The 26,027-nt window shown below is 31.7% G+C and overlaps 1 protein-coding gene across 1 annotated transcript; it reads right to left on the reverse strand.

Annotated features, from left to right (window-relative positions):
* Nucleotides 1-1,126: 1,126 nt before the first annotated feature.
* Nucleotides 1,127-22,384, reverse strand: LOC139494584 (uncharacterized). Its single transcript, XM_071282743.1, has 11 exons — nt 22,366-22,384; nt 17,279-17,503; nt 15,897-16,193; nt 13,126-13,232; nt 11,409-12,620; nt 9,143-9,173; nt 7,700-7,959; nt 6,964-6,991; nt 4,010-4,269; nt 3,274-3,301; nt 1,127-2,297 (listed from the first exon to the last, which is right to left on the reverse strand). The coding sequence occupies exons 1-11, from the start codon at nt 22,382-22,384 to the stop codon at nt 1,978-1,980; spliced, it is 2,787 nt and encodes a 928-aa protein (XP_071138844.1). The 3' UTR covers nt 1,127-1,977.
* Between the last annotated feature and the right edge of the window lie 3,643 nt (nt 22,385-26,027).

The following is a 26,027-nucleotide window of genomic DNA, read 5'->3' on the forward strand; positions in this document are numbered from 1 at the left end:
TTTAATTTGATAGATGCTTTTGTGTTCTGTTAAATTGTTTCTTTTAAAATTGTAACACGATAATGACTGCTGTACCCATATTTTACTTTTTTTATCATGTCTGTTTAGTTCACGCATCATTGTAAATATCACAGAATTTGACGAGACTGTTGTACATTTGAAAATGCCTGTACCAAGTCCGGAATATGACAGTTCTTGTCCATTCGTTTTTGATGTGTGTTGTCGTTTGAGTTTGCCATGTGATTAGGGACTTTTCGATTCGATTTTCCTCTGAGTTCAGTGTTTTTGTGATTTTACTTTTTACAGGGAATTAACTACCAATCAAGGTCTGAACATAGCGAATCAGAAACAAATTGACATGAAGTTTCAAAACCAGAGTAACCTGAATAGAAACACCAAACACTGTGACCGTAGCAGTGATCGATAATTCAACACATATTTTCTCATTTAAATGCATATTTCTTTGCGAACCAATTCTGTGTTGACGTGATTTCACGTGCAATGGAACATTTGGAAGCGGGATAAACTTTGAAATCATGCATTTTATAACACAGTTATTTCTGTATTCCATTATTAAGCTTTGTACGAGAATTCCCAAAATCATATGATAGGTTTGGTAATAAAATCCTATTCGACAAATCTCACATCCTAGGGTGAAATCCCATACGATTTCCATACCACAACAATATGTTGGAGATTGTGACAGAAATTTAACAACAATAAAACGTCTATCTTTTTGACACATTCCACATTTCCATGATTCTTAATTCTATCAGGCTATTTTAAAAATTATGAAATCAATGCTCGTATGAATTTCTTTATTCGTCTCTATGACAACTTCCATCAAAAATGCTAGTTCACTAAATAAATACTGAACAATGGTGTTGTGTTTGCAAGTATTGCATAGAAATAAAGCTAACATAGGGTCTAGCATATTTCAAATTGACAGCATATTTTTTTTCCAAATAGCAAGTACTGTTTTTGTATTTTTCATGTTTTTATCAGAATACATTTGACAACTCTGGTACCTGTCCAAATAAAACTGAATAATAAAACTGTTATACGGACTTTGTTTCATTAGGCCTAATTCATAGCTTGATTTGCTATTTGATATAACAAGATTGAAAAGAGAAAATCATTTATTCAAAATCATAAAATGCAAAAATACATTTTGCGAAACATTTGACATAGAATTTCATCATCAATATTACATTATTAATGTAATGTATGCAAAATGAAATCAACTAAAATCATATCAATTGAATAAATAACAACACTTCAAATATGAGAATAAAAGTCTGACCCACTAAAAAAAATACACAAATCTGCTTTAAAAAAAAATGAAATTAAGGGAGGCATGCGATTGTTTTTTTTAAGTTTACCACGCATTTAATTAACATTTTAATTCAATGAAGCACACATATGGAACACACATGTGAACAAGTCCCTCCAAGACCATAGAGCTATCATAAATTTACTATGTAATTAACTGTTTTAATAGGTCCCTGTTCAGTTCAGTCTAAGTAATAAATACTACAGAATAATTCTTCCCTGTTGTATCACATTATTGTATTCATTTATTATATAAACAATTAAAACTGAATATGTGTTAGTCTTATCTAATTGATGAATTTGAATAAAACATCGATATGAACTCGTATGTTTTCTCAATAAACGTATATTTTTACATCTAATTGGACATTCAACTTTAATTGTATCTAAATCTGCATCATTAAAAAGAAAGTTATCAATATCCCTTGCAAACCAAGTAGTTGTGTTGAACTTCATTTTAACAAATATGATTGTTGCAGTGAAAATAGGACTGCCTATATCTTAACACAATAATTATCAGGATACACATATTGATATTATAAAATCCACATGATATAATTTGACATCATAATCTATTTACAAATATATACATATACTCATATGTATTTTATTTCTTTCAAGAAATTGTCATAGAATCTAGAAATCTCAATCAATAGGAATTAATTTGGGAAAGCTTTCACAATTTTCTAAAATTTCTGTAATCAAATGTGGATTTCTACCAGATCTTTCCAAAGCATGGAGTAGCTCTCTGATTGTTGAGTTATCTTCTCTGTTTCTCCAGCAATATAACATTTGTCTACTGACTTCCCGGAGTACTTTCGGATTGTCGTATTCTATTTGTTCCAGGCGTTCGATTTCAATACCGAGTTCTAAGCCAAGAACCATCCACTCCTTACCAATTCGAAGACACAATTTGTCAAGCATCTCATCACTTGGCGACAGATTCAAAATCTTATCAGGCAAATCTAAAACAAATATTTGTAGACTATTAAATAGTATAAGCTAGTAGGGGCAAATCTTATAAAACTATGTAAAGAAATGCTCTGTTATAATATGTTTCTTGTGTTTGAGCTGTTGATATTTCGATTTGATTCGGGACTTTCGTTTAGAATTATTCTCGGAATTAAGTATTTGTGTTATTATATTTTTCTGGTTTGTTAATATTTTAATTAGGACACTACAATATTTTCTTTCCGGAAACATGTTTTCTAGTGTATTACTCTTAGGTGGATAGATTTCACACTTAGACTGAACAGTGTCTTGATATAAAAGTTGTATGATATCATTATGAACAGATATATCATGTTAGGGAGGGGTATTTGTGAAAAATACCAGTCGAGAGAATGTTAAATTTCACGAGCCGTAAGGCGAGGGAAATTCATTCTCAAGACTGGTATTTTTCGCAAATACCCCTCAATAACATGATATATCTGTTTAATTACACCGAATGTTAATGTACTAAAACGCATTGATGATCGTGACGTTACAAGCGTCCAGTCGGATAGAGTATTTTTTGGCAAATACCACGGCAGAGAGGGTAAAAAAGGCATATCCTTTTAGCAAATACCCCGGCGGCGTTAAAAATGAACGATATTCATTTGATAATAATAAATTGGTGAAAAATACACTGGCTATTAACCAATCAAAACCCCGGATTCTTACATAAGGTGTAATTATAATTAAAATAATTGGTTCTTTGGGTCGGTTAAAAAATGATATATCAGCTTACTAGTTTTGATAACGTAGGAAAATATCACTGTAACAAACATGACAAAAGAAAAACAAAAACAAAAACAAAGAAAAGAAAAATGGGTTCTATAAATCATATGTGAGAAACTTTAAACACATGGTTGTTTCAGTATCTCAGGGAAAGTTTAAAATATCACTTAATGGAGAGAGCAATATTTTTCTATACTGAATATGATTTAAAATATATCATACCGGTCTCCACTTCTTCCTGTCTCAGAATCTACAATAAATACGCAGATTTGAGTCGTCTTCACAAATGGATTTGTAATAAATGAGGTAAAAAAAATTGATATCAGTTTCTAATCGGTTCGTAAGTTTGTCCATAAAAGTATTTGTTATTGCTGTTTTTCTTTTCGTTATTTTCTTTTTTTTGCTATTTTTTACTTAAAATTGTATCTTGTAACTACTTTTTTCCGCTCACGTTATATTAAAAAATTAAATTATATATATATAAAGATATAAAACACAAGCTGTCCATGAAAATGCATACACACACTGTTTTAATGTGTTGTTTTATACAGTCAACGTCAATATATCATAACACGATTTTTTTGTTGCTTGATCATGTTGATATGGGCCATGTTATCCATTTAATAAATTAACAACTCGTTTAAGGAAAGTTAAACAAAGTTGGATTTAAAAGGGTCTCATTTGGTAATAAAGCATCCCACTTGGTTCAGTACTTTTTGCATTCTTGGTTTTTACATAATTTCGTGATGAAGATTAACCAAGAAAACTATTTCTCCCACATACGAATATATAATTGTTACTTTATGTTTTAGATAGTAAGTGATAGTATAGTTGTTGGAGAATAACGATTTTTTTTGGCATATAACCAATCACACTTATTGTCGATTTTATTGATAAAACATCCGTTATTGTGAAACCTGGAACAACTCAAGTTTCACCGATAAATCCAAATACGTACCTGACACATGGCATGTCTGTTGATTTCAGCAGCTTCCATGGCCTTGACGAAATCTTTACATGATTTGTTCTGCTCTCTGCAGATACGAAGGCTATAAAATTTGTGCATAGGAATCGAATCAACATCAATGGCATCAAGTTTAGTAATCGAGACCCCAAGGTTGAATGCCAAGCTGCGTACTTCTTCTTTTGTTAAGCTATTACAAATGCGAAGAAGCTGCGAGTCGTTGAGTAACATCGACAGAACGGCATATAGTATACCTAAATGAACATTAGAAATACAAAATATGATTTGTTTATTGAATGTCTAAATTTTAAGAGAATACCATATGGCTTTTTCGATATCCCATCAGCATTAACCCGATACACCAAGAATCCCAAGATGTCTGCTTAAGGAATCATATTGACTGAGTTTTGAAACAGAATGTAATATTGAAACAACCATATCATATATACCTTATCATTTACTTCACTAAGTAGATGTGTCTTTTTTTGTTGTGGCATACATATTAAATGCTTGAGTTTGCAATTGCAATTAGTCACTGATATCGATATCATCACGGATAGCTGATACAGTACTACTGCCGGTGATTCTTTCGAACATACAATTTATCTGTATTTACTACTTTCTTTATTCTAAAAAGTATTGTACTACAATAGTTTTTGAAATATTTTCCTCAATTAAAACCAGGTACTATCTGATTTTGTATACGAGTGTCGTCCTAACAAGACTCGTTAGTGTCGTTAAAATACACAAAATTGAAAGTTAAAATCACATATGAAATTGTATAGCATTAAATGAAAAACGTTTCAAACCGTTGTTTTCAAAACAAATGATGACCACAGGACTTTAATTATATGTTCATACGCGACTTGGTTCAGGTTGCACACCAATAAATTCCTTTAAAATTGTGTTTAATTCGTTGACATATAATGATTCTTTGAAATAACTCACTCGTTACCTCTATCACACAAAAATTGTATATTTTTGTCATTTTTAAATTTGCTGTCATATCACAAATAAACAACTAAAATATCCTTGTATCATTTAAATGAACTTTTCGATGGGTTGATATTTTCTACGTTTGTATGACTAACACCTTTACGAATTTACCTCGGAGTCATGTTTTTATATTGGACATTTTTGCATATATATCCCTATGCAAACTAAATTATGGCCCAATGCCTTCCTTATAATGCGTACATCATATCACTAGACTTAAACTGTAAATATATTATATTTCATGAAATTTTCCCCTGTCACATATTTTTTTAGATTTTAAAGTAATTTCTTGCCTCAGCTTACGTTCTATCCATTTGTTCTTTCTGGTAAGCGCGACAAAACATTAAAAAATTGACACCCTTCAACAAATGTCAGCCGGGTAAAGCATAATAGAAACTCGTTTCAAGACAATACATTTGTTTCATTTGAATTGAACATTACCTTGACATGAATCTGTACACTGTAAGATAGTCTGAAAGTATACAATGATACCACTTTGTTTAATTAATGCAAATTGCAAATGACAAATAATTCAAAACTTGTCATTTGTAACTATTATGTTTGTATGTTTTGTGTTACATTTAACATTGTGACTAAGCGGGAGGTTTGGCTAACCACAAATCAGGTCATACCGGCAAACTGCTAGTGTTATCTTATAGGTCATTTCTGGTATTATACCACCAAATCATGGTACGTCAAATCTGGTTGTTTACGAAAATAGGTCGAAAAAAATATTGCCTTGAATTTTACAGTTGTTGGTAAATAAACCTACATTTTATTGCAGTAAAACAGTTCTTTGTAATAAACGTATGTCCTGGGTCTTCAAAGCCCCATTTTTTTACTAAACCTTTGTACCCCGATTAAATAAAAGGAGACATTTGATTGGTTAACTTCCAGAGATGGTTATTTTTTTTTATATGCAACGACATGTTATTTGAATTTTTTTCTATAGTATTGGACAGGATAAAAAATTACCCATGCCAAGTATATCTTTATTTGAAACAAAGATAAATTCCGCACATTTTTTGGAAAATGCAAATTCAACAATGACTAATAGGGGAAGATAAATTGTGGCATTACACCTAATATGGGAAGCTGTACATGCACCTTTGACCTGGTGAGTAATCTCATGTGTTAAAATATCTTGCTATTTAAGTGAAATATTACAAAAAATGAAATATTCTGAGTGGGTTGACTCTCCAAAACACATTTTATGAGAACATTTTCTTGAAATAGGACTCTACCATGAATATCACAAAATGAACTTTATTTTTGGTTTTGTAGAAGAAAACATTTTTTTTAAATTGTCTTGTAATTTTTGCCCAAAAATACATATATAAAAAAACCTAGAAGAAAAGCTTCCAAATGCCTTACGGCTCGTGAAATTTAACATTCTCTCGACTGGTATTTTTCGCAAATACCCCTCAATAACATGATATATCTGTTTAATTACACCGAATGTTAATGTACTAAAACGCATTGATGATCGTGACGTTACAAGCGTCCAGTCGGATAGAGTATTTTTTGGCAAATACCACGGCAGAGAGGGTAAAAAAGGCATATCCTTTTAGCAAATACCCCGGCGGCGTTAAAAATGAACGATATTCATTTGATAATAATAAATTGGTGAAAAATACACTGGCTATTAACCAATCAAAACCCCGGATTCTTACATAAGGTGTAATTATAATTAAAATAATTGGTTCTTTGGGTCGGTTAAAAAATGATATATCAGCTTACTAGTTTTGATAACGTAGGAAAATATCACTGTAACAAACATGACAAAAGAAAAACAAAAACAAAAACAAAGAAAAGAAAAATGGGTTCTATAAATCATATGTGAGAAACTTTAAACACATGGTTGTTTCAGTATCTCAGGGAAAGTTTAAAATATCACTTAATGGAGAGAGCAATATTTTTCTATACTGAATATGATTTAAAATATATCATACCGGTCTCCACTTCTTCCTGTCTCAGAATCTACAATAAATACGCAGATTTGAGTCGTCTTCACAAATGGATTTGTAATAAATGAGGTAAAAAAAATTGATATCAGTTTCTAATCGGTTCGTAAGTTTGTCCATAAAAGTATTTGTTATTGCTGTTTTTCTTTTCGTTATTTTCTTTTTTTTGCTATTTTTTACTTAAAATTGTATCTTGTAACTACTTTTTTCCGCTCACGTTATATTAAAAAATTAAATTATATATATATAAAGATATAAAACACAAGCTGTCCATGAAAATGCATACACACACTGTTTTAATGTGTTGTTTTATACAGTCAACGTCAATATATCATAACACGATTTTTTTGTTGCTTGATCATGTTGATATGGGCCATGTTATCCATTTAATAAATTAACAACTCGTTTAAGGAAAGTTAAACAAAGTTGGATTTAAAAGGGTCTCATTTGGTAATAAAGCATCCCACTTGGTTCAGTACTTTTTGCATTCTTGGTTTTTACATAATTTCGTGATGAAGATTAACCAAGAAAACTATTTCTCCCACATACGAATATATAATTGTTACTTTATGTTTTAGATAGTAAGTGATAGTATAGTTGTTGGAGAATAACGATTTTTTTTGGCATATAACCAATCACACTTATTGTCGATTTTATTGATAAAACATCCGTTATTGTGAAACCTGGAACAACTCAAGTTTCACCGATAAATCCAAATACGTACCTGACACATGGCATGTCTGTTGATTTCAGCAGCTTCCATGGCCTTGACGAAATCTTTACATGATTTGTTCTGCTCTCTGCAGATACGAAGGCTATAAAATTTGTGCATAGGAATCGAATCAACATCAATGGCATCAAGTTTAGTAATCGAGACCCCAAGGTTGAATGCCAAGCTGCGTACTTCTTCTTTTGTTAAGCTATTACAAATGCGAAGAAGCTGCGAGTCGTTGAGTAACATCGACAGAACGGCATATAGTATACCTAAATGAACATTAGAAATACAAAATATGATTTGTTTATTGAATGTCTAAATTTTAAGAGAATACCATATGGCTTTTTCGATATCCCATCAGCATTAACCCGATACACCAAGAATCCCAAGATGTCTGCTTAAGGAATCATATTGACTGAGTTTTGAAACAGAATGTAATATTGAAACAACCATATCATATATACCTTATCATTTACTTCACTAAGTAGATGTGTCTTTTTTTGTTGTGGCATACATATTAAATGCTTGAGTTTGCAATTGCAATTAGTCACTGATATCGATATCATCACGGATAGCTGATACAGTACTACTGCCGGTGATTCTTTCGAACATACAATTTATCTGTATTTACTACTTTCTTTATTCTAAAAAGTATTGTACTACAATAGTTTTTGAAATATTTTCCTCAATTAAAACCAGGTACTATCTGATTTTGTATACGAGTGTCGTCCTAACAAGACTCGTTAGTGTCGTTAAAATACACAAAATTGAAAGTTAAAATCACATATGAAATTGTATAGCATTAAATGAAAAACGTTTCAAACCGTTGTTTTCAAAACAAATGATGACCACAGGACTTTAATTATATGTTCATACGCGACTTGGTTCAGGTTGCACACCAATAAATTCCTTTAAAATTGTGTTTAATTCGTTGACATATAATGATTCTTTGAAATAACTCACTCGTTACCTCTATCACACAAAAATTGTATATTTTTGTCATTTTTAAATTTGCTGTCATATCACAAATAAACAACTAAAATATCCTTGTATCATTTAAATGAACTTTTCGATGGGTTGATATTTTCTACGTTTGTATGACTAACACCTTTACGAATTTACCTCGGAGTCATGTTTTTATATTGGACATTTTTGCATATATATCCCTATGCAAACTAAATTATGGCCCAATGCCTTCCTTATAATGCGTACATCATATCACTAGACTTAAACTGTAAATATATTATATTTCATGAAATTTTCCCCTGTCACATATTTTTTTAGATTTTAAAGTAATTTCTTGCCTCAGCTTACGTTCTATCCATTTGTTCTTTCTGGTAAGCGCGACAAAACATTAAAAAATTGACACCCTTCAACAAATGTCAGCCGGGTAAAGCATAATAGAAACTCGTTTCAAGACAATACATTTGTTTCATTTGAATTGAACATTACCTTGACATGAATCTGTACACTGTAAGATAGTCTGAAAGTATACAATGATACCACTTTGTTTAATTAATGCAAATTGCAAATGACAAATAATTCAAAACTTGTCATTTGTAACTATTATGTTTGTATGTTTTGTGTTACATTTAACATTGTGACTAAGCGGGAGGTTTGGCTAACCACAAATCAGGTCATACCGGCAAACTGCTAGTGTTATCTTATAGGTCATTTCTGGTATTATACCACCAAATCATGGTACGTCAAATCTGGTTGTTTACGAAAATAGGTCGAAAAAAATATTGCCTTGAATTTTACAGTTGTTGGTAAATAAACCTACATTTTATTGCAGTAAAACAGTTCTTTGTAATAAACGTATGTCCTGGGTCTTCAAAGCCCCATTTTTTTACTAAACCTTTGTACCCCGATTAAATAAAAGGAGACATTTGATTGGTTAACTTCCAGAGATGGTTATTTTTTTTTATATGCAACGACATATTATTTGAATTTTTTTCTATAGTATTGGACAGGATAAAAAATTACCCATGCCAAGTATATCTTTATTTGAAACAAAGATAAATTCCGCACATTTTTTGGAAAATGCAAATTCAACAATGACTAATAGGGGAAGATAAATTGTGGCATTACACCTAATATGGGAAGCTGTACATGCACCTTTGACCTGGTGAGTAATCTCATGTGTTAAAATATCTTGCTATTTAAGTGAAATATTACAAAAAATGAAATATTCTGAGTGGGTTGACTCTCCAAAACACATTTTATGAGAACATTTTCTTGAAATAGGACTCTACCATGAATATCACAAAATGAACTTTATTTTTGGTTTTGTAGAAGAAAACATTTTTTTTAAATTGTCTTGTAATTTTTGCCCAAAAATACATATATAAAAAAACCTAGAAGAAAAGCTTCCAAATGCAATTAAATTAAAAAATAGACTGACAAACTTTTATATCTGATAGCTTTATACAGCAAGAAAATACAAGAAAGTTTTTGAACTTGAAAAACTTTGTGCCCCTATGTTTATTATTTATCCTGAATGGTAATCTAACAACCATATTTGTATCATTTTATATCTTTTTGACCTATATATGGAACAGAGCAAACAACATGTAATATATGCATAGCACATGTAAACTTTTTTTTTCTATTAAATAATCTATAGATATTTCTATATGGAGAGATTGTGAAATAAGAGAGAGAGAGAGAGAGAGAGAGAGAGAGAGAGAGAGAGAGAGAGAGAGAGAGAGAGAGAGAGAGAGAGAGAGAGAGAGAGAGAGAGAGAGAGAATCGATTGTAGTCATTAATAGATCGACAAAAATATTCCTTTTAATTTGACAGTTGTATGTAATTAATCCTACATTTAATTGCAGTAAAACATTTTCTGTCTCATAATCATATGTCTTGGTTAATTCAAAGGACCATTATTTTTTTTTTGAAAAGTTCAAATTTAACAAAGACTAATAGGGGAAAAGCAATGGCTGTATTACACCTTATGTGTGTATTGCATTTTAGTGTTTCTGTTGTGCCTTGTTCTCCTCTGATAGTTGATGTGTGTCCCTCAGTTTTAGTTGGTAACCCAGATTTTTTTTCTTAATCGATTGATGAATTTCGAACAGCAGTATACTACTGTTCACACATCGATATCAATATACTAGACTTTTATGTGACTATCATAAATGGACACATTATACAACATTTTTCTTCAAATAAACATTCGAGACATAAAGATAAAAATAACAGTAATAGCAAACCTGAATTTGCATTTTGAATACAACATAACTTTTCTTAAACAAGTGAACTGTCTGAAAAAATTTGGTATATTAGCCACTTTTCTATAATGTCTGTGACAGTACCAATATTTTGATTCCATAGACTTCTTGCAATTAGAGCTAGTGGGAAATTATTTGCATCAGGCATTTTTGTGGTCTAGGTGTTCCTCCATTGATATATGAAACAGGAGATACTACGAGAGCAATCAAACACACTATTGACTGATCAAAGAATTAGAATATCGAAAAATATTCAACTCGAGACCGAACATCATTGACAATTTACGAATGGGCTCCAGCATCCGTGAATTAATACGTTGTTCGGCCACTCGTTAAATATTTCGCATTATTTGAATTCTTCAATAAGTTATTCAATAAATGTTTCATCAGAGATATAATTACATTGATTGCAGAACAAAACAGTTAAAACTTAATCATTAAGAATAGAGAAAACTTGTCAACTTTAAATCAAAATCAAAACTTACCCTGTCAGTATACCAAATTTCTAGTTCAGATTTGGGTGTAATATATCCATGGTTGTCACACACCCAGCTGGTCCCAATGCTGTTTACATTCTGCGCATCTAGCAAGCAATTTGGGGACAGACATCCAGATTTCAACCTAATATGAAATGGAACGTATCTCTGTGTAATGTTATCACTAGTGAAGGCAAGGGAGTAGACTTCTGAAATTTTAGCAAGGTTTTGTTCTAAACATTCTCGTACACACGAGGCAAGATCTTTAATTATTAACTCTTTTCTTTTTTTGTGAACTATATACACTGCCACAGTGTTAAGTTCAGTTTTTACTACTAAATCATGTTTCCTATCCAAGACGACAGCAACACATCCAGAAAAGAGCAAATCTACATTTTCATATTGTTTTACATTCCAAATGCTTAGAATGCTTGCTATGAGTCTGCGTGGTATTGCATCCGGAACATATGTAGCGCTGAATTCAAATACAAAGCCAACACATTTGTCAGATGTTAGATGTTTTGCAAAAAAAGTTGTCGTATTGTGAGCCGTGATCATGCAAGGTACAAGATAACAATCCACAGATATCTTCTTTCCACTTTCTCTATCGTAACGTCTTACTTCTGACAGTATATCATAGTGAACCAACAGCTGCCGGAAATATTCCTCATGTTGCAGAAAGTGGGAGAACTTTTCAGAACTCCAAATATTTGCCAAGTCAGAGTTGGTAAGTCGTCCTTGACGTAAACTAGCTATTATGGGCACAGATGTTACAATGGACTTCAAGACATCAATTAGACAAGTTGGGTCAATAACTATGTAGTTTCGGAGCTTGGGATAATCGATATATGTCATTTTGCCGCAAATATGTTGTACGACTAGGAACAGTCCTAATTCTGCCATAGAGAGGGGTTTCACACCCATTTGTGTATTCATTTTTTCTGCATCTTCGAGACTGATTATTTTTGTTCCCTCTTCAACTAATGCTGCAAACATCATCTCAAGGATGAGAAACTGTTTTGGTACCTTTTGTCCCCATTGTGGATTTTCAATCATAGTCTTTGATATGCAATCTCTTAATTCTTCTATTTCAGGGTCATTCTTACTTGTACCATTTACAAAGAACAATTCTTGTAGCATTATATGGCTCTTAATACTCTCATCAGTAAAGCATGCTGATAAAGTATTTAACAGTTGAGCTCGCTTATTTTGAACGTCTTGCTACAAGTAAAATAGGACGACTATTACATGTGTATTATATAACTTGTCTTTGAACAATACAATGAAATGTGTGATCAGCAGCAGAATACTACAACTCATATAAATGCGACCACATGGTGTTTGAATATTGCACGTTAAATGTTGACTAAATCCGCGAGTTACATTTAAGAGATAAACGTTAAGGAACTTCTTATAATTTCTATAGTTTTACGGTTTCCACATCTTATTGTAAATAATAATTGTTGAAAAAAATCAAGATTACGTCTTGTTATATAAATGTCATTTTTTGTTCATGCATTCTTATAGATTTACATTGTATGACATTTTTTTGTGTATATGGTGCTGATGACATTTCATTATTTATGAATTCAATAAAATAGGTTTAAGACTCAATTCTTAAAAATTTCGTGACAAAATGTTTTTCTGCTCAACCCTTGTATACGAGTGCCGAATTACAGCCAAAGATTATGTCTACACATATGACGTTTTACTAGCATAACCTTACCTGACAGACAAGGTCTTTGTGTGTAGCTACAAACATCAGTTTTGGATAATCTTTATTATCAGGGTGGCTGTATAGTAGAATTGATGAAACCCATTGTCTGATATTTTCTGCAAAATGTAAAACCATAAAACGAACGGCAATTAATACGGGAAGTCCTATATCAAATGTCAAAAACTCCTTTATAATTTATAGTACAGCCCGAAGAATGCCCTCAGGTTTTCGGGGTTCATACATTAAAAACAGTTTTTTTCCCCTATTTTTGGACAATAACACTTAAATTATTTCACAAGTTTACAAGAGACTTTTGTGAATTATTTGTATCTATTGAAATGAGGTCCCTTTCGATTTTATATATGTAGGACTCTGAACCGCGATGGTGAAGTTGAGGTGCGATGGTTTGGCGCTGAAGTGAGTTTTTCATCACGCCGAAGTGCGATGGTGTCGTTGTGTTGCTATCTTGTTGGATATCGATGGTCTACTCATTTGCTAAGCTGTTTTAGTTGATGTATAAGCCGTCAATGTAAAATAGAGACTGAAAAGGGCAAGGTGTCTACCAAAGAGTAAAAAAACCCAACCAAGGACCAGCAAAGGGTCAACACAGGAAAAAAAAAACAACAACAACAATGGCCAGATAGGCGCAACAATGTAGCGGGTTTAAACATGATAAGTGATAAGTGGTGGATCCAGAAATTTTCATAAGTAGGGGCCCACTGACTGCCTAAGAAGGGGCCGGTCCAGTCATGCTTCATTGATTCCCTATATAATCAACCATTTTCCACAGAAAAGGCGCCCTCCTCTAAATCCGCCTATCCGGAAATCAACTCCGCCCCTATACATTACGCCAATTTGTATTAAACAACAAAAACACATCAATACACACAGTAATACTCAGTAAAAAAGAAGTTAGAGTCCGATGTCAGAATAGGTAACAAAATACACAAATTGTATCAGCAAAATGACAATGATAAACTAAAAACAAAAAGATTACTAGCAGATAAAGGTCTTATAAACTTTTAATACTACACGAAAAGTGGAGGAATTTTTGGTGGATAGGGGAAATCTATAAACGATTCTGTTTAATGTACGATGGTGCGTGATATTCCCTTAATACATTCAGGTCTCAGACGAACTCTCTTCATTACATTATTATAAACGATGCACTCATGAGAGAAACCTTTAGGCCTAGATAAAATGATAATCCAGAATTATGTCCACATGTAGCTAACCGAAGAGTACAATCTCTTATTAAAAATGTAACTGGATTAAAAACAGTTATAGACAAAAATGAATGTAAATTAAAAACAAATATTAAAAAATCTACTTCTAATGATAATTGAACGTCTATAAAAAAAAACAGGATGTTAACTAGCAATCATGAGTCAAACAGACCATCGCATCTCAGCGTATGGACCATCGCACTTCGGCGTAGACCATCTCACTTCAGCGTCCCCATCACACCTCCGAATCCTACATATATTTTAGATTTTCGGTTCCGAGTTACGGGATTTTATTCCTTAAAAAACTGGGGAGAGTTTCCAGTTCGCGCAAAATACCTTTGGATTGTTTTGAGCAGTTTCCATTAAACTTGAATGCTTGGCTTACATCTATTAGGATAACTTCTTTGTATTTTTCATAAATTTCTGATTGGCATTGAGAAGTTTTTGAGCTCTATTCTTCAAAAACGTGACAAACGTATCGTGCGCTCATGGAGCAGCTGTTGTTTGTTACTTTTGTGTATAATTTTTATTTCAGTTGACGAGTAGGCAAAGGCATTTCGTGTTTATGATATCAACAGAAGGTAAAAACGCCTCACAAAAAACTATAAACAAATAAACAAACAAACATGTGACAATTTTGCTGCTATTGATATCTGAATTGACCTAATAATAACGTTTTGAAAATCCGTAGTTTAGAACGAAAAACACACAATAGTCAGTACTTACTTAAATATTTAGGTTACGAATTAATGAGACATGTGATTTAATGGATGAATTGAAAAAAAGATCGTGAGATGTCTTTTTTTGTAAAACTAAAAATTTTAAGACATGATTTATATAGACTATATTCATCTAAAAGTAAAACGATACCAAGAGAATTATCTGAACAACAGTGCAACACTTTCAAGTTGGAAGAAAAAAGACGGAAATAAAAAATGATTAAGCCCACAAAAAAAATACTCAAAAACTAAAGAGTAATCACTCAAACATCTTAGAAGAAGTAAAAACAATGTGATGCAACTCCCAGTGTTTACATTTTTCCATATGTGCAGAAAAAAAACCAAGTGTGTTCTATTCCGTCCTCAATTTATAGGAAAACTATTTCTAAATTTAGAACCAAATTGAAATTGAACGTATACATGTAAGATAAAAATATAACATGCCATTTCTTCTTTATCATATTTCAGTTTCGAAGGAATAGCCAAATTGTTTTTTTTATCGGTTATAATATTTGGATTTGGTATATTTTGGAAACTTTGAAGTTGATGCTAGTTGTAATACAGTTAAGTCGAATAATATGCTCGATTGTTTTATAACTGGCTTACTTCTTCAATGCAAAATCACCACCACGATACAGTCAATAATGTAAAAAGAACATTTAACACCAACGAATCATTCAATAAAGCAAAATACAGCTTATCTGGTATTCAATGGTCAGATCTCATCGACATATGCCCAATTTCTGTGTTGATGAATGAGTTTTACCTGCAGCTAACATTAAATTTGACAATTCATATTTGATCCTTCTGATAATGATTTCCTTACTATACTTACCAAGTATTGTTGTCTTTTTGTCGTCTTCTCTGTCACTAAGAGAGTCGTCCAACTCTTTGCTGCCATTAAATGTGATAAGATAAATGCCATGTGAAGTGATGAATGTTTGATGGGTTGCGTGATAAATTATTTGCCCAGCAAAATCTAAAACAGGAATTGGAATAACTTCCTGGTCCCCATACCATTCCGTGGAATCGGCTTTTTCATACTCATCTATTTTTTTAGAAAGTTGTTGTAAAACACCATCATTTGGAATATCGGGCTGTGTATTCCCTGGTATGACACCTTCTTTTTCAACTGATTGAAGATATGATAAAATCTTTCGGTAAATTGCTTGAGGGAAACTGTGGATACCTTCAAAAACATATATAGACAAACACGTGTCATAATTGTTGGAATGTATATATATATATTTATAAGGTTTTAAATAATTACAACCAGACCCTCAATAAGAAAAAAAACCTTTACTATTTAAATCAGTTTGTTGCGCCTCCCTAACATACCTATTTGCGAAACGATTCACAGAGTATAGTTCATTATAAATGCTATAAGGTTAACAGTACCGCTTGTTATTATTAGACTGCATTATACTTTATTCCGAATTGACCAATCGCTAAATTGTAATTGACACAATATCTTTGTATTACAGTTTAGCACAACTATTTATTATCTTCACTATTTATCTTAACATCCTTTTGTGTAGTCAAAGTGTGTACTTTTCAATAACTTAAACAAATATAATCTTATAATTGTCCTGATTGTAATACAAATGAAATACTCCAGGGTGTAATAAAATCAGGGCTATATTGATATGCTCTGGCTTATCTGGCAGTTTACAAATCACTGATTGCAAGAAATTATTTTTGTCTACGACACCTATCTGCAACAGAAAACCCCATGTGTTGCATGGACCAAGCTTCAAATCCAATGAGATTGTCTCTATTGTTATACAAAATAAATAAATAAGTCTATTTCAGTTATCAGTGTCAGTCTAACATTTTTTAAAACGGAAACTAGTATCGTCCTTGGCAACTTACTAATGTAACTTCATGTGCCGGTTTCCAATGTCAAATGTAAACATTATGTCTGTTTCTTTTGCGCATCAGAGTGTAATACAATTAGATAAAAGATCATATTCATGTAAAATATTGAGTCTTTTTTTGTTTATGTGATAGTTTTATACTATTATATGTGTGTAAAAGGAAATAACAAAAGCAGTATCATGTGTGTATAGCTTCAATGGTGATTTAATTACCATATTTGTCCTATTAGAATCGAAAGATTTCATGGCATCTAGGGATAACGAAAAATAGAAATGTTCAATCCATAGATAAATGAAACATATTTTTGGCTGTTATGAATATTTTTTAATAACTATTTACCATTTGTTTGTTCTAGAAGTTTCTGTGTCTTCATATCAAACAACAATTTTCCAAAGTACACGTCTATTCCATCAGTACTCTGTCTCTCTATAGGGATGTCTTTACCGATTAAATTCGACACAAGCGTTGTTTTTCCAGCTTCATAAGCTCCGACTACTAAAATTCGACTATCAAACGATGGTACTAAATCATTAGATAAAAGTTGAAAAAATTCAGCTCTGTCAGCTACAATGAAATATAAACAAAATGAAGTAACAAAACACTACTCGAAGAAAAATTAATCATCATAACCGCTGAATAGTTAACATTATGTAGGCTGTTATTTGTTGCTAATAAAAAAGTGTTCTTATTTACTCTCATAGTTAAAGCTATGATTGTTTTGTTTTGTTTATAAGATATTGTCCAGTTTATCTTCGGCTTTAATAATAATATCATATATTTTTTTTTAAATTAGAAGTAATTTATTTATCTCTTAATTACATCTTCTCCTTAACAGAAAACAACTATACTTGATATATTATTGTGCAACATTTACATTTTAATGAGCAATGTTATAATTAATTTGTGTTTCAACTGTTCCAATTGTCCAACAAGGACTAGATGAAACACTCGCTTTGTATACTTACTTACTAGCATGTCATCTAACAAGACTCTGATAACACTCTATATATGTGTAATTGTCAAAACGTAATCATTATAAATGCTTAAATAATTGATGTTTTTTTTAAATGAAAGTATTTGATTATCGTCTTGGTAGCGATGACACATAGAGCAAATATTTGAATATTTATTTTGAATATTTATACACGCTGTGGAATTCAGAGTGAAGCAACATATTTATAATATTTTTAAAGAAAACCATCCCATGTTCATTTCTCATATACCCCCTCCTTTCCATGATGCATGTGTTCGATAATATTTTTTTTAACCTCACCTCAATGTGTAATATTTCAATGGTTTTTAAACATCGGTGAACTACAAATGACTCTTATTTTGTCTATATTCTTTTAGTTTGAATCATATTTATAAATGTGATATAAATCAATATAGTCTACCGTGTCAACTTCTGGTTGGGTATTAAACGTACAAAACTTGTTAGCGCTCTTGGAGTATTTTTTATATAATTCCGTATTTAATTCACTTGAACTTGACTATTGCATGCACTGTTGCAATTGACACGTTTGCTTTTTCGGTCAAACTCGACTTTTTTTTAAAACGGTTATTGTTTTTTTGTGCTGTTGAGACGCGAAACTCGTTTTTTTAAAGCTAGATTAGACCGTTGGTATTCATGTTTGAAGTATTTTAGTATTTAAGTACCATTTATAGCTTACTGTTCGATGTGAGCCAATGATTATCATTAATTTTATTTGTCAGAGTCGGAAACGAGACTTTCCGTTAATCTCTATTGTAAGTAATCAATTTACTACTTTCCTTCATATTGACGAGTTTGTACATCTTATTTTGCAGATGATTTTAAGATTCATTTGAATTTACCTGTATCTGTTATTATTTCTGCAGAAATGCAAACATAGAGAAAGTTCATCCTTGAAAAATTCAACTCTTAAAAGAAATATTGAAGCGCTTAGCCTTTTTTATTTAATTTATCATGTTCGGCTTATCATTTTGACTTTTAACAGTTTTCCGCTTTATAGCAAAGTCGCTGCAAATTCTGAAATCGTCTATCTTTTTAACGTTCATATTACATTAATTGTTCCTACCAAATTATCAGAGCTCAATGAGAAAATCAAAAACTTCAATAATCAACTTTACAATCCTCTCTACTATGTAGATAGTATACACTTTTGTTCACACGATAATTTCTTCCGTCACGAACAGGTGCTTCCTCATCTTATGCAAGACTGCTTCCTCCTGTCACGAGATCAAGGTATACAGGGAGCAAGTAATATTAGACACATCCTCTTTCCCGGTTCATCACTAAGATCTGTGAAAAATCACAATAGGGGCACAACACAAAAACTAAAAGTCTTAATAAGGACAAGTATGTAGGAAGTGAGGCAATGGGAAATCACTAGAACTATAGGTATAATAAGATAGGGAATACAAATAATAACAGTTGGTCAGTTCAGGCACAGCTGGGATAGGATCAGAGGAATAATACATATGTTAACAATCGTTCCATTCAAGGAAGAATGGTCGTCATTCCAGTGAACCAGTTTATACAGAAGAACACAAGAGACATGACTAAAATCAACGCATTAATGATCTTGCATCCACTGTTGCATCAGCAGTTGCTGGTGCGTTCAGGGATTTTGTGTAAACTTATAACTGAAATGTTATACCCCAATAAAATTGAAATCTATAGTTATCACCATGCCACAATAAGTCGTTTTGTGAATGAAATGCAGGAAGAAATTCATATTAAAGACCTACCGAGATCAGACGGTTTCCTTTTGACCTCAGGGAAAACCAAGCCTTGTAAAGTTTGGTCAAAAGGAAACCGTTTGCAAACAGTATTATCATAAACAAGTTGTTGCCAAACAGGAGACTTCAAACAAGAATTGGTCGAAATCAACTCATTGCTACTGGTTATCGTGCGAGAAGACGATTTCGGAGATTTTTGTCTACAAACAGACTTGAAGTGGCCAATGGTGCAGAGCTCGCCAACGTCGGAAATTAGCATCTTGGAGGAATATCGATTGGTGCAATGAAAGTCGGTTTATCTTCCTTGGCCTGATCGTAGACCGGATTTGAACCATATCGAGCACATATAGAACATAATTGGGTGTAAAATGTCCGAAAGGAACCCCCTGTTTAAAATCTTCATGGAATAAACAATGCCCTTCATCTGAAATAGTTGTGGGTAACTCAGCAACAAATTCGTCGGTTGATGGCAGGTGTGATAATAAGTGTAGAGGTGGTTATCCGTGTAAATGACAGCTACATCAAAATAGTGATTCTTTGGCCTATAACGATCAACCATGATGTGGACAATTATCTTAAGATTTATTTTGAAGTGTCTGACATTCCATTGTTTGATTACAGTAAACGATGTAAAATTATTATTTTTGTACAAAAATCTTTTTATTTTTTTTTTATCAAAATAGTGGTGAATTCAAATATTTGTTGTCATTCATTTTTTGATTTGATGTAATACCAATGTTATCATTAACAATGTTTCAATATTAGTATACAAATACATTCTATCCAAGAAAGGAGGCTGATTTTCCGAGGTTAAAAAATCAAGATGTTGCAAAACTTTTTTTCCATTGGTATATATATAATTTTGTACGATGTTATACAACATCTTTTTTGGGGGGAATTTCAACAATGTTTTCAGAAAAACAAAAGGATTGTGAATAACAATCTTTAGATTTTTTACCTAGCAATATTTAAACAGAATTGTTTATGCTGTCTAAGTATGTCAGGTCTTTGCATTTTCTTTTGTTTTGGGGCTTTTGTCATGTGTTTTAAAGTGTGAAAAAATAAACATTTCCATTTGGAATGTAAATGGTTTGTTTAGAAGGTTAAATAGTGGTCTTAGCATTTCAAAATTCGATGATGAAAAATTTAAAAAATATTATAACTCGGGTAAAGATGAAAACCGTACCTGTTTCATCGTCATCCCAAGATGGCAGATGAAAAATTATGTATTGTTTGTTAAAGTGTTTCTATATAAAAAAAATTACAAAATATACATTGGTACGATGTAAATTTATTAAAGTTTCACACGGAAATCACAAATTACTACGGTAACCGTGAAATATGCAGGAAACAGGAAAATCGATTTGAAAAAAAATCGCTAAGATGACCTTAAATCATTATAAAAATATTTTCAAGATGACCGTATCATATAACAAGTATGACTGTGGTTGGTAAAAAGATTACCATAATTTGTAAAAGATGACCATTATTTGTAAAGGATAACTGTTATTTATAAAGGATAACATTACTGTAATTTATAAAAGATGACAGTAACTTTTAAAGGATGACCGTCAATTCTAAGAAATATCCGTATTTGTATTCATAGCCTTTTTTTTAGTTCGTCTCAGTATGGGCTCGGTTAACTATTTGCCGTATTTTGACAATGATAGTAAATTGCATATTTCTCGTAGGAAATATTTATTTATTTATAACGAGGTTAACATTTTTATATTTGGCAATAGTTCATAAAGTTCATTGTTTAATTCCGTTTGACACCCTTCTGCGACATAACCGTCAGAGGCGGATTTTGGAATAGAGGCCTGGTCCCCTTTTTCTTGGAAAAAAATGGTTGATTATATAGGAATCACTGAAGCATGACCGGAGTGGCCCCTCTTATTCAGTCAGTGAGCCCCCACCTATGAAAATAAGTGGATCTGTCACTGACTTTCAAATTTGAAGAACATCTTTTGAATGATATAGTATGTTCCCAAAATAAATATATTTGGCTTATAACCTTATCCTAACATCATGTTAAGCTTTGTTACTTCAACTCTGAAATGTACGAACCGATAGGTAGAATGGCCAGTGTTTTCATCCAAAATTTTCTTTAATAAAGAACATTTACAATGGTAGTTGATACGATATCATATCAATTGGTGTACACGCATTAGCATTTTTAAGAAGGTGTATTTATTATCTGACATTAAAAAGAATCCCATAAATTAAAAAAATATTTCGTCTTGAAGTTGAATGCTACATATGGTGAACTATGTATTTGAAGCACGTCGTATTGTCTTCTACCTTTAAAATAATAATCTCTAACAAATACGTTTTATTCCAACACGATTAATTATTTTAAACAAAAAAAGGTTATACAAATACAGATGTTTCTTAGAATTGAAGGTCATCTTTTAAAAGTTACTGTCACCCTTTATAAATTACGGTCATCCTTTACAAATTAAGATCATTTTTTAACCAATTAAAGTAACCCTTTTTATGAATTGCTTATCCTGTTACGGTCATCTCGATTATGATTTACGGTCATCTTAGCGATTTTTTTTCAAATCCAATTTCCTGTTTCATACACATTTATCGGTAGTGGTTTGTGATTTCCGTGTTAATCTTTATAAATTTACATCGTACCAATATATGCTTTGTAAAGAAAACGATATAGAAACCCTTTAACAGACGATACAGATACTGACCTTCGTTTTCATCCGCCATCTTGGGATGACCATGAATCTAGTTACGGTCATCAGCTTTACCCAGTGATTATACATGTAAGACTGTCAGAACCTCATGCTTCTTCTAAAGAAATTTTGGCATTAGATGAATACAAATGTCATGTCAATTGTAGATCTGATTTAAATAAAAGTAGGGATGGATTGGCAGTATGAGTTAGAAAAGAAATGTTGACGAGAATTAAATTGATTGATAAATTTGTTAATGAGATCATGTGGTGGAAGCTTGAAAAACATTATTTCGGTTTGACAAGGGATTATTTATTTTTATATATATATATATATATATTTCACCGGCAAACTTATTTCATACTGTTCGTACCAATTGTGACAAACACATTTTTGACAAATTATACAATGATGGAGGCAAATATGGTATTTCAGGGAAAGTAATGCTATTAAGAGGACCTAAATGCGCATGCAAAATGTGATAAGTTAGATTTTATTACAAATGAGTGACGATACTTTTGATAATTTTCAACCTGTCAATTATGAAGCTGATTGTATTCATAAATTGAAAAATACGGAAATTCCACAAGTACTAACAATTATGAGAAATCAGTAATCGAGTCACAGCTAGGAAGTTAAAAATGGAGATTCTAAAAGGAAAATAACTATTTACAACCATTGTTTCCATTGTTGACTATTGCATCTGCAGTGCATCATTGCTATCCAATATTATTAATTTTACAGTTGGACAATACTGCCCTACACTGTCTGATCATAGTTCAATATCAGTCCAGATTTTATCTAAGTCAGTACAAACTAAAAGACCATATTCACAGAAAAATAACATGAAAAGAATTAACATAAATGGAGCTCGAGAAAGAGCATCTTCGTTAGCCACGGGTTACGATCCACACCCCTTCATTTTTGGCAGATTGAGATATAATTTCGGAGACACAAGGGAATAATTTTCATTGATTGCAGTCGAAACTAAGTGCGTCCAATCAAACAGCGCCTATAACATGATCACGTGTAAATGTAGACAGTGTATGTAAACAGTTGTCATGCGCTTATTGTGCAACAAGTCTTTACATCCCTAAACATACGACTATATTTAGCAACAATTTGAATGATTTTTAATCGACTAATATAAGTTCCTATGTATATTTTCGTTTACTGCTTAACCAAGTATGTAGAATCTAGACGCCACCGTGTTTTTGTGTATTTAAAACTAATCTTTCATCCTATGATTTTATTTTTTTGATGATGATGATGATGATGATGATGATGATGAGAAGGAGGAGGAGGAGGAGGAGGAGGAGGAGGAGGACGATGACGAGGAGGAGGTGGAGGAGGAGGAAACATTTTTATTTTTAATGACAGTTTTTATCTCTTTTTATCATAGTTTATGCAGAAAAATAATAAAAAGTGCATAAAAAAATACTAATTTAGTGTTTAACTGAAAGTAACCGTTAGGAGTACGATAGCATTTGATGAAATCTATAATATTAAACATCACTACATCTATACACGTGTTTTGTATTATACTGACGATAACATCTAACCAGAAGTATACAAGATATAAAAAGGGACACTTAAACTCATAAGTCGAAAACAAACTGACAAATGACATTGTTAAAATTCAAGAAACAGACAAACATACAAATAACAGTTCATTTAACATGACATACAAAAAATCTAAACTAATTCTACAAAGAAATAGGGGTGATCTTACAGGAGGACTCAACACTTTAAGTAAATTAAATTTGACTTGTTTGATTTTCATACATTTTTTTCTTCAACATGTAGTTTGACCTGTTTTTTTGAAAATATGAAAATTTCCAGAAATTTAAACAACACAATTTACAGTAATACTTTCGTTGGATATATATCAGTTTGACAGACACCAATCGTTTTGCTGAAAAGTTTCATAAATTTTCACAAAAAAACTACGATTGACATGGATAGCATAAACAAGCCCCTTTGGAAGTAGGTTTCATTTAGTTTCAATTTTTAAAACAGCATAATAAAGTACTAAGACCACACATAACTGTTTTGTACAGGTTATTATTATAAAAAGTCGTTAATCTAGAAAATGTTAGTATTGTCGCCTATGAAAGAATACATAGTACCGTTTTCCCTATAAATCCGACATATTTAGTGTCATAAATATACATTTCAACAAGCACACATAATTCAATCTGTTCTTTCATTTAGTTTAGGATTCATATGACCAAAAAAAGTTCAAATCCTAGAAGTCATCCAAAACTGCACACATGTAAATGATGGTTGCGGGCACGATTGTAAATTATATCACGAATAAAAGATTTTTGGAAAACGGTATATCGAGCTAGAATTTTCTTCAAGCAATTAAGAAGAAAAAATATAAATAAGATGCAGTTAAATATATATATATGGAACTCAAAATACATTTTAAGACAACGATTTGCACAATTCTATTTTATCGATTTCACCGAGAGTCTTCTAAATATTGTCATACAAGTGAGAGAAGTGGCTAGCTTTAAAACCAGGTTTAGGGAAATTTTGTAGCAAGAAAAAAGATCGGTGACATCATTTTTAATAAAAAAAAAACTAAAACATATTATAAAACCTGTCTTCTTACTTCATTCAAAATTATATCTAATAGATTTCTTTTGTGTACGGAAATGTATTTTTTCATGAACAATTTATGCATATTAAGTAAATAAAATTTTGAACGACTCATAGCCTGACAAATAGCACGGTGACCCTTTTTTTTTATAAGAGCATAGTAAAATCTTCATTTATGGCAAAGTCTAAGAACATTCTATTTCGGGAAATATATACCGATAATTTGCCTTAAGGGGGATCGGGTCTCTCAGTCATAAAACATTACTCAGTACTCCGAGTACAAAATAAGTGCTCGAAACACAAATCCAGTATTTTGAATGGTTGATTCTTGATTCTGATTACAAAAATTGTGCTCGAAAGTTTTATGACCGCAAGGCCTGGACTATTCGACTGCGCATAATTTCACGCATGAAATACCATGCACACGAAAAGTTCCTGTCGTAAATTCACATTTATCTTTTTTAATATTTTGATTGATTAAAAATAATATATTATTGTATTTTTGTCACTAAAAAAATATTAACGTTATTATGTGTATTATATTATATCAGTGACTTATATTTTGTATTTGTTTATTCTTTGAAGAAATATTTCAGCTTTTTATATTACGGTTTTGTAACTAGTGATAGTCCGATAAAAATATGTCAACACCTCTATTTTCCCTATCGTTTCTTTGAAAAACGGTCCCTTTTACATACATGTTTAAAAGTAATACTTTTAGCTTAAATGGTCTGGGACCCCCTATTGTGTTCGACCAATTTGATTCACTCTCTGTAAAGATTAAAAAACAAAACATACGGCACTTCTGACAGAAACTTCGAATAGACCCTAACCACCTTAAGATTCTGATTTGTTCCTAATGTGAAGCACAAAACGATTGACGCCAGAGGCTTGGAAAGGAGTCAATTGTAAAGGTATACAGTATGCCTGACAGCAATTGTATTCTAAAAACACTTGTTTACAGTACAGATAGTGTTTTTATCTATGATATGAGTCGACAAAATACTTGAGAACTGAATTTGTTTCAATACGTTCATTCATTAGTTATTTTTCAACTTTGACTAGCCAAA

Source organism: Mytilus edulis, chromosome 11, assembly GCF_963676685.1.
Source record: "Mytilus edulis chromosome 11, xbMytEdul2.2, whole genome shotgun sequence".
Lineage (NCBI taxonomy): Eukaryota > Metazoa > Mollusca > Bivalvia > Mytilida > Mytilidae > Mytilus > Mytilus edulis.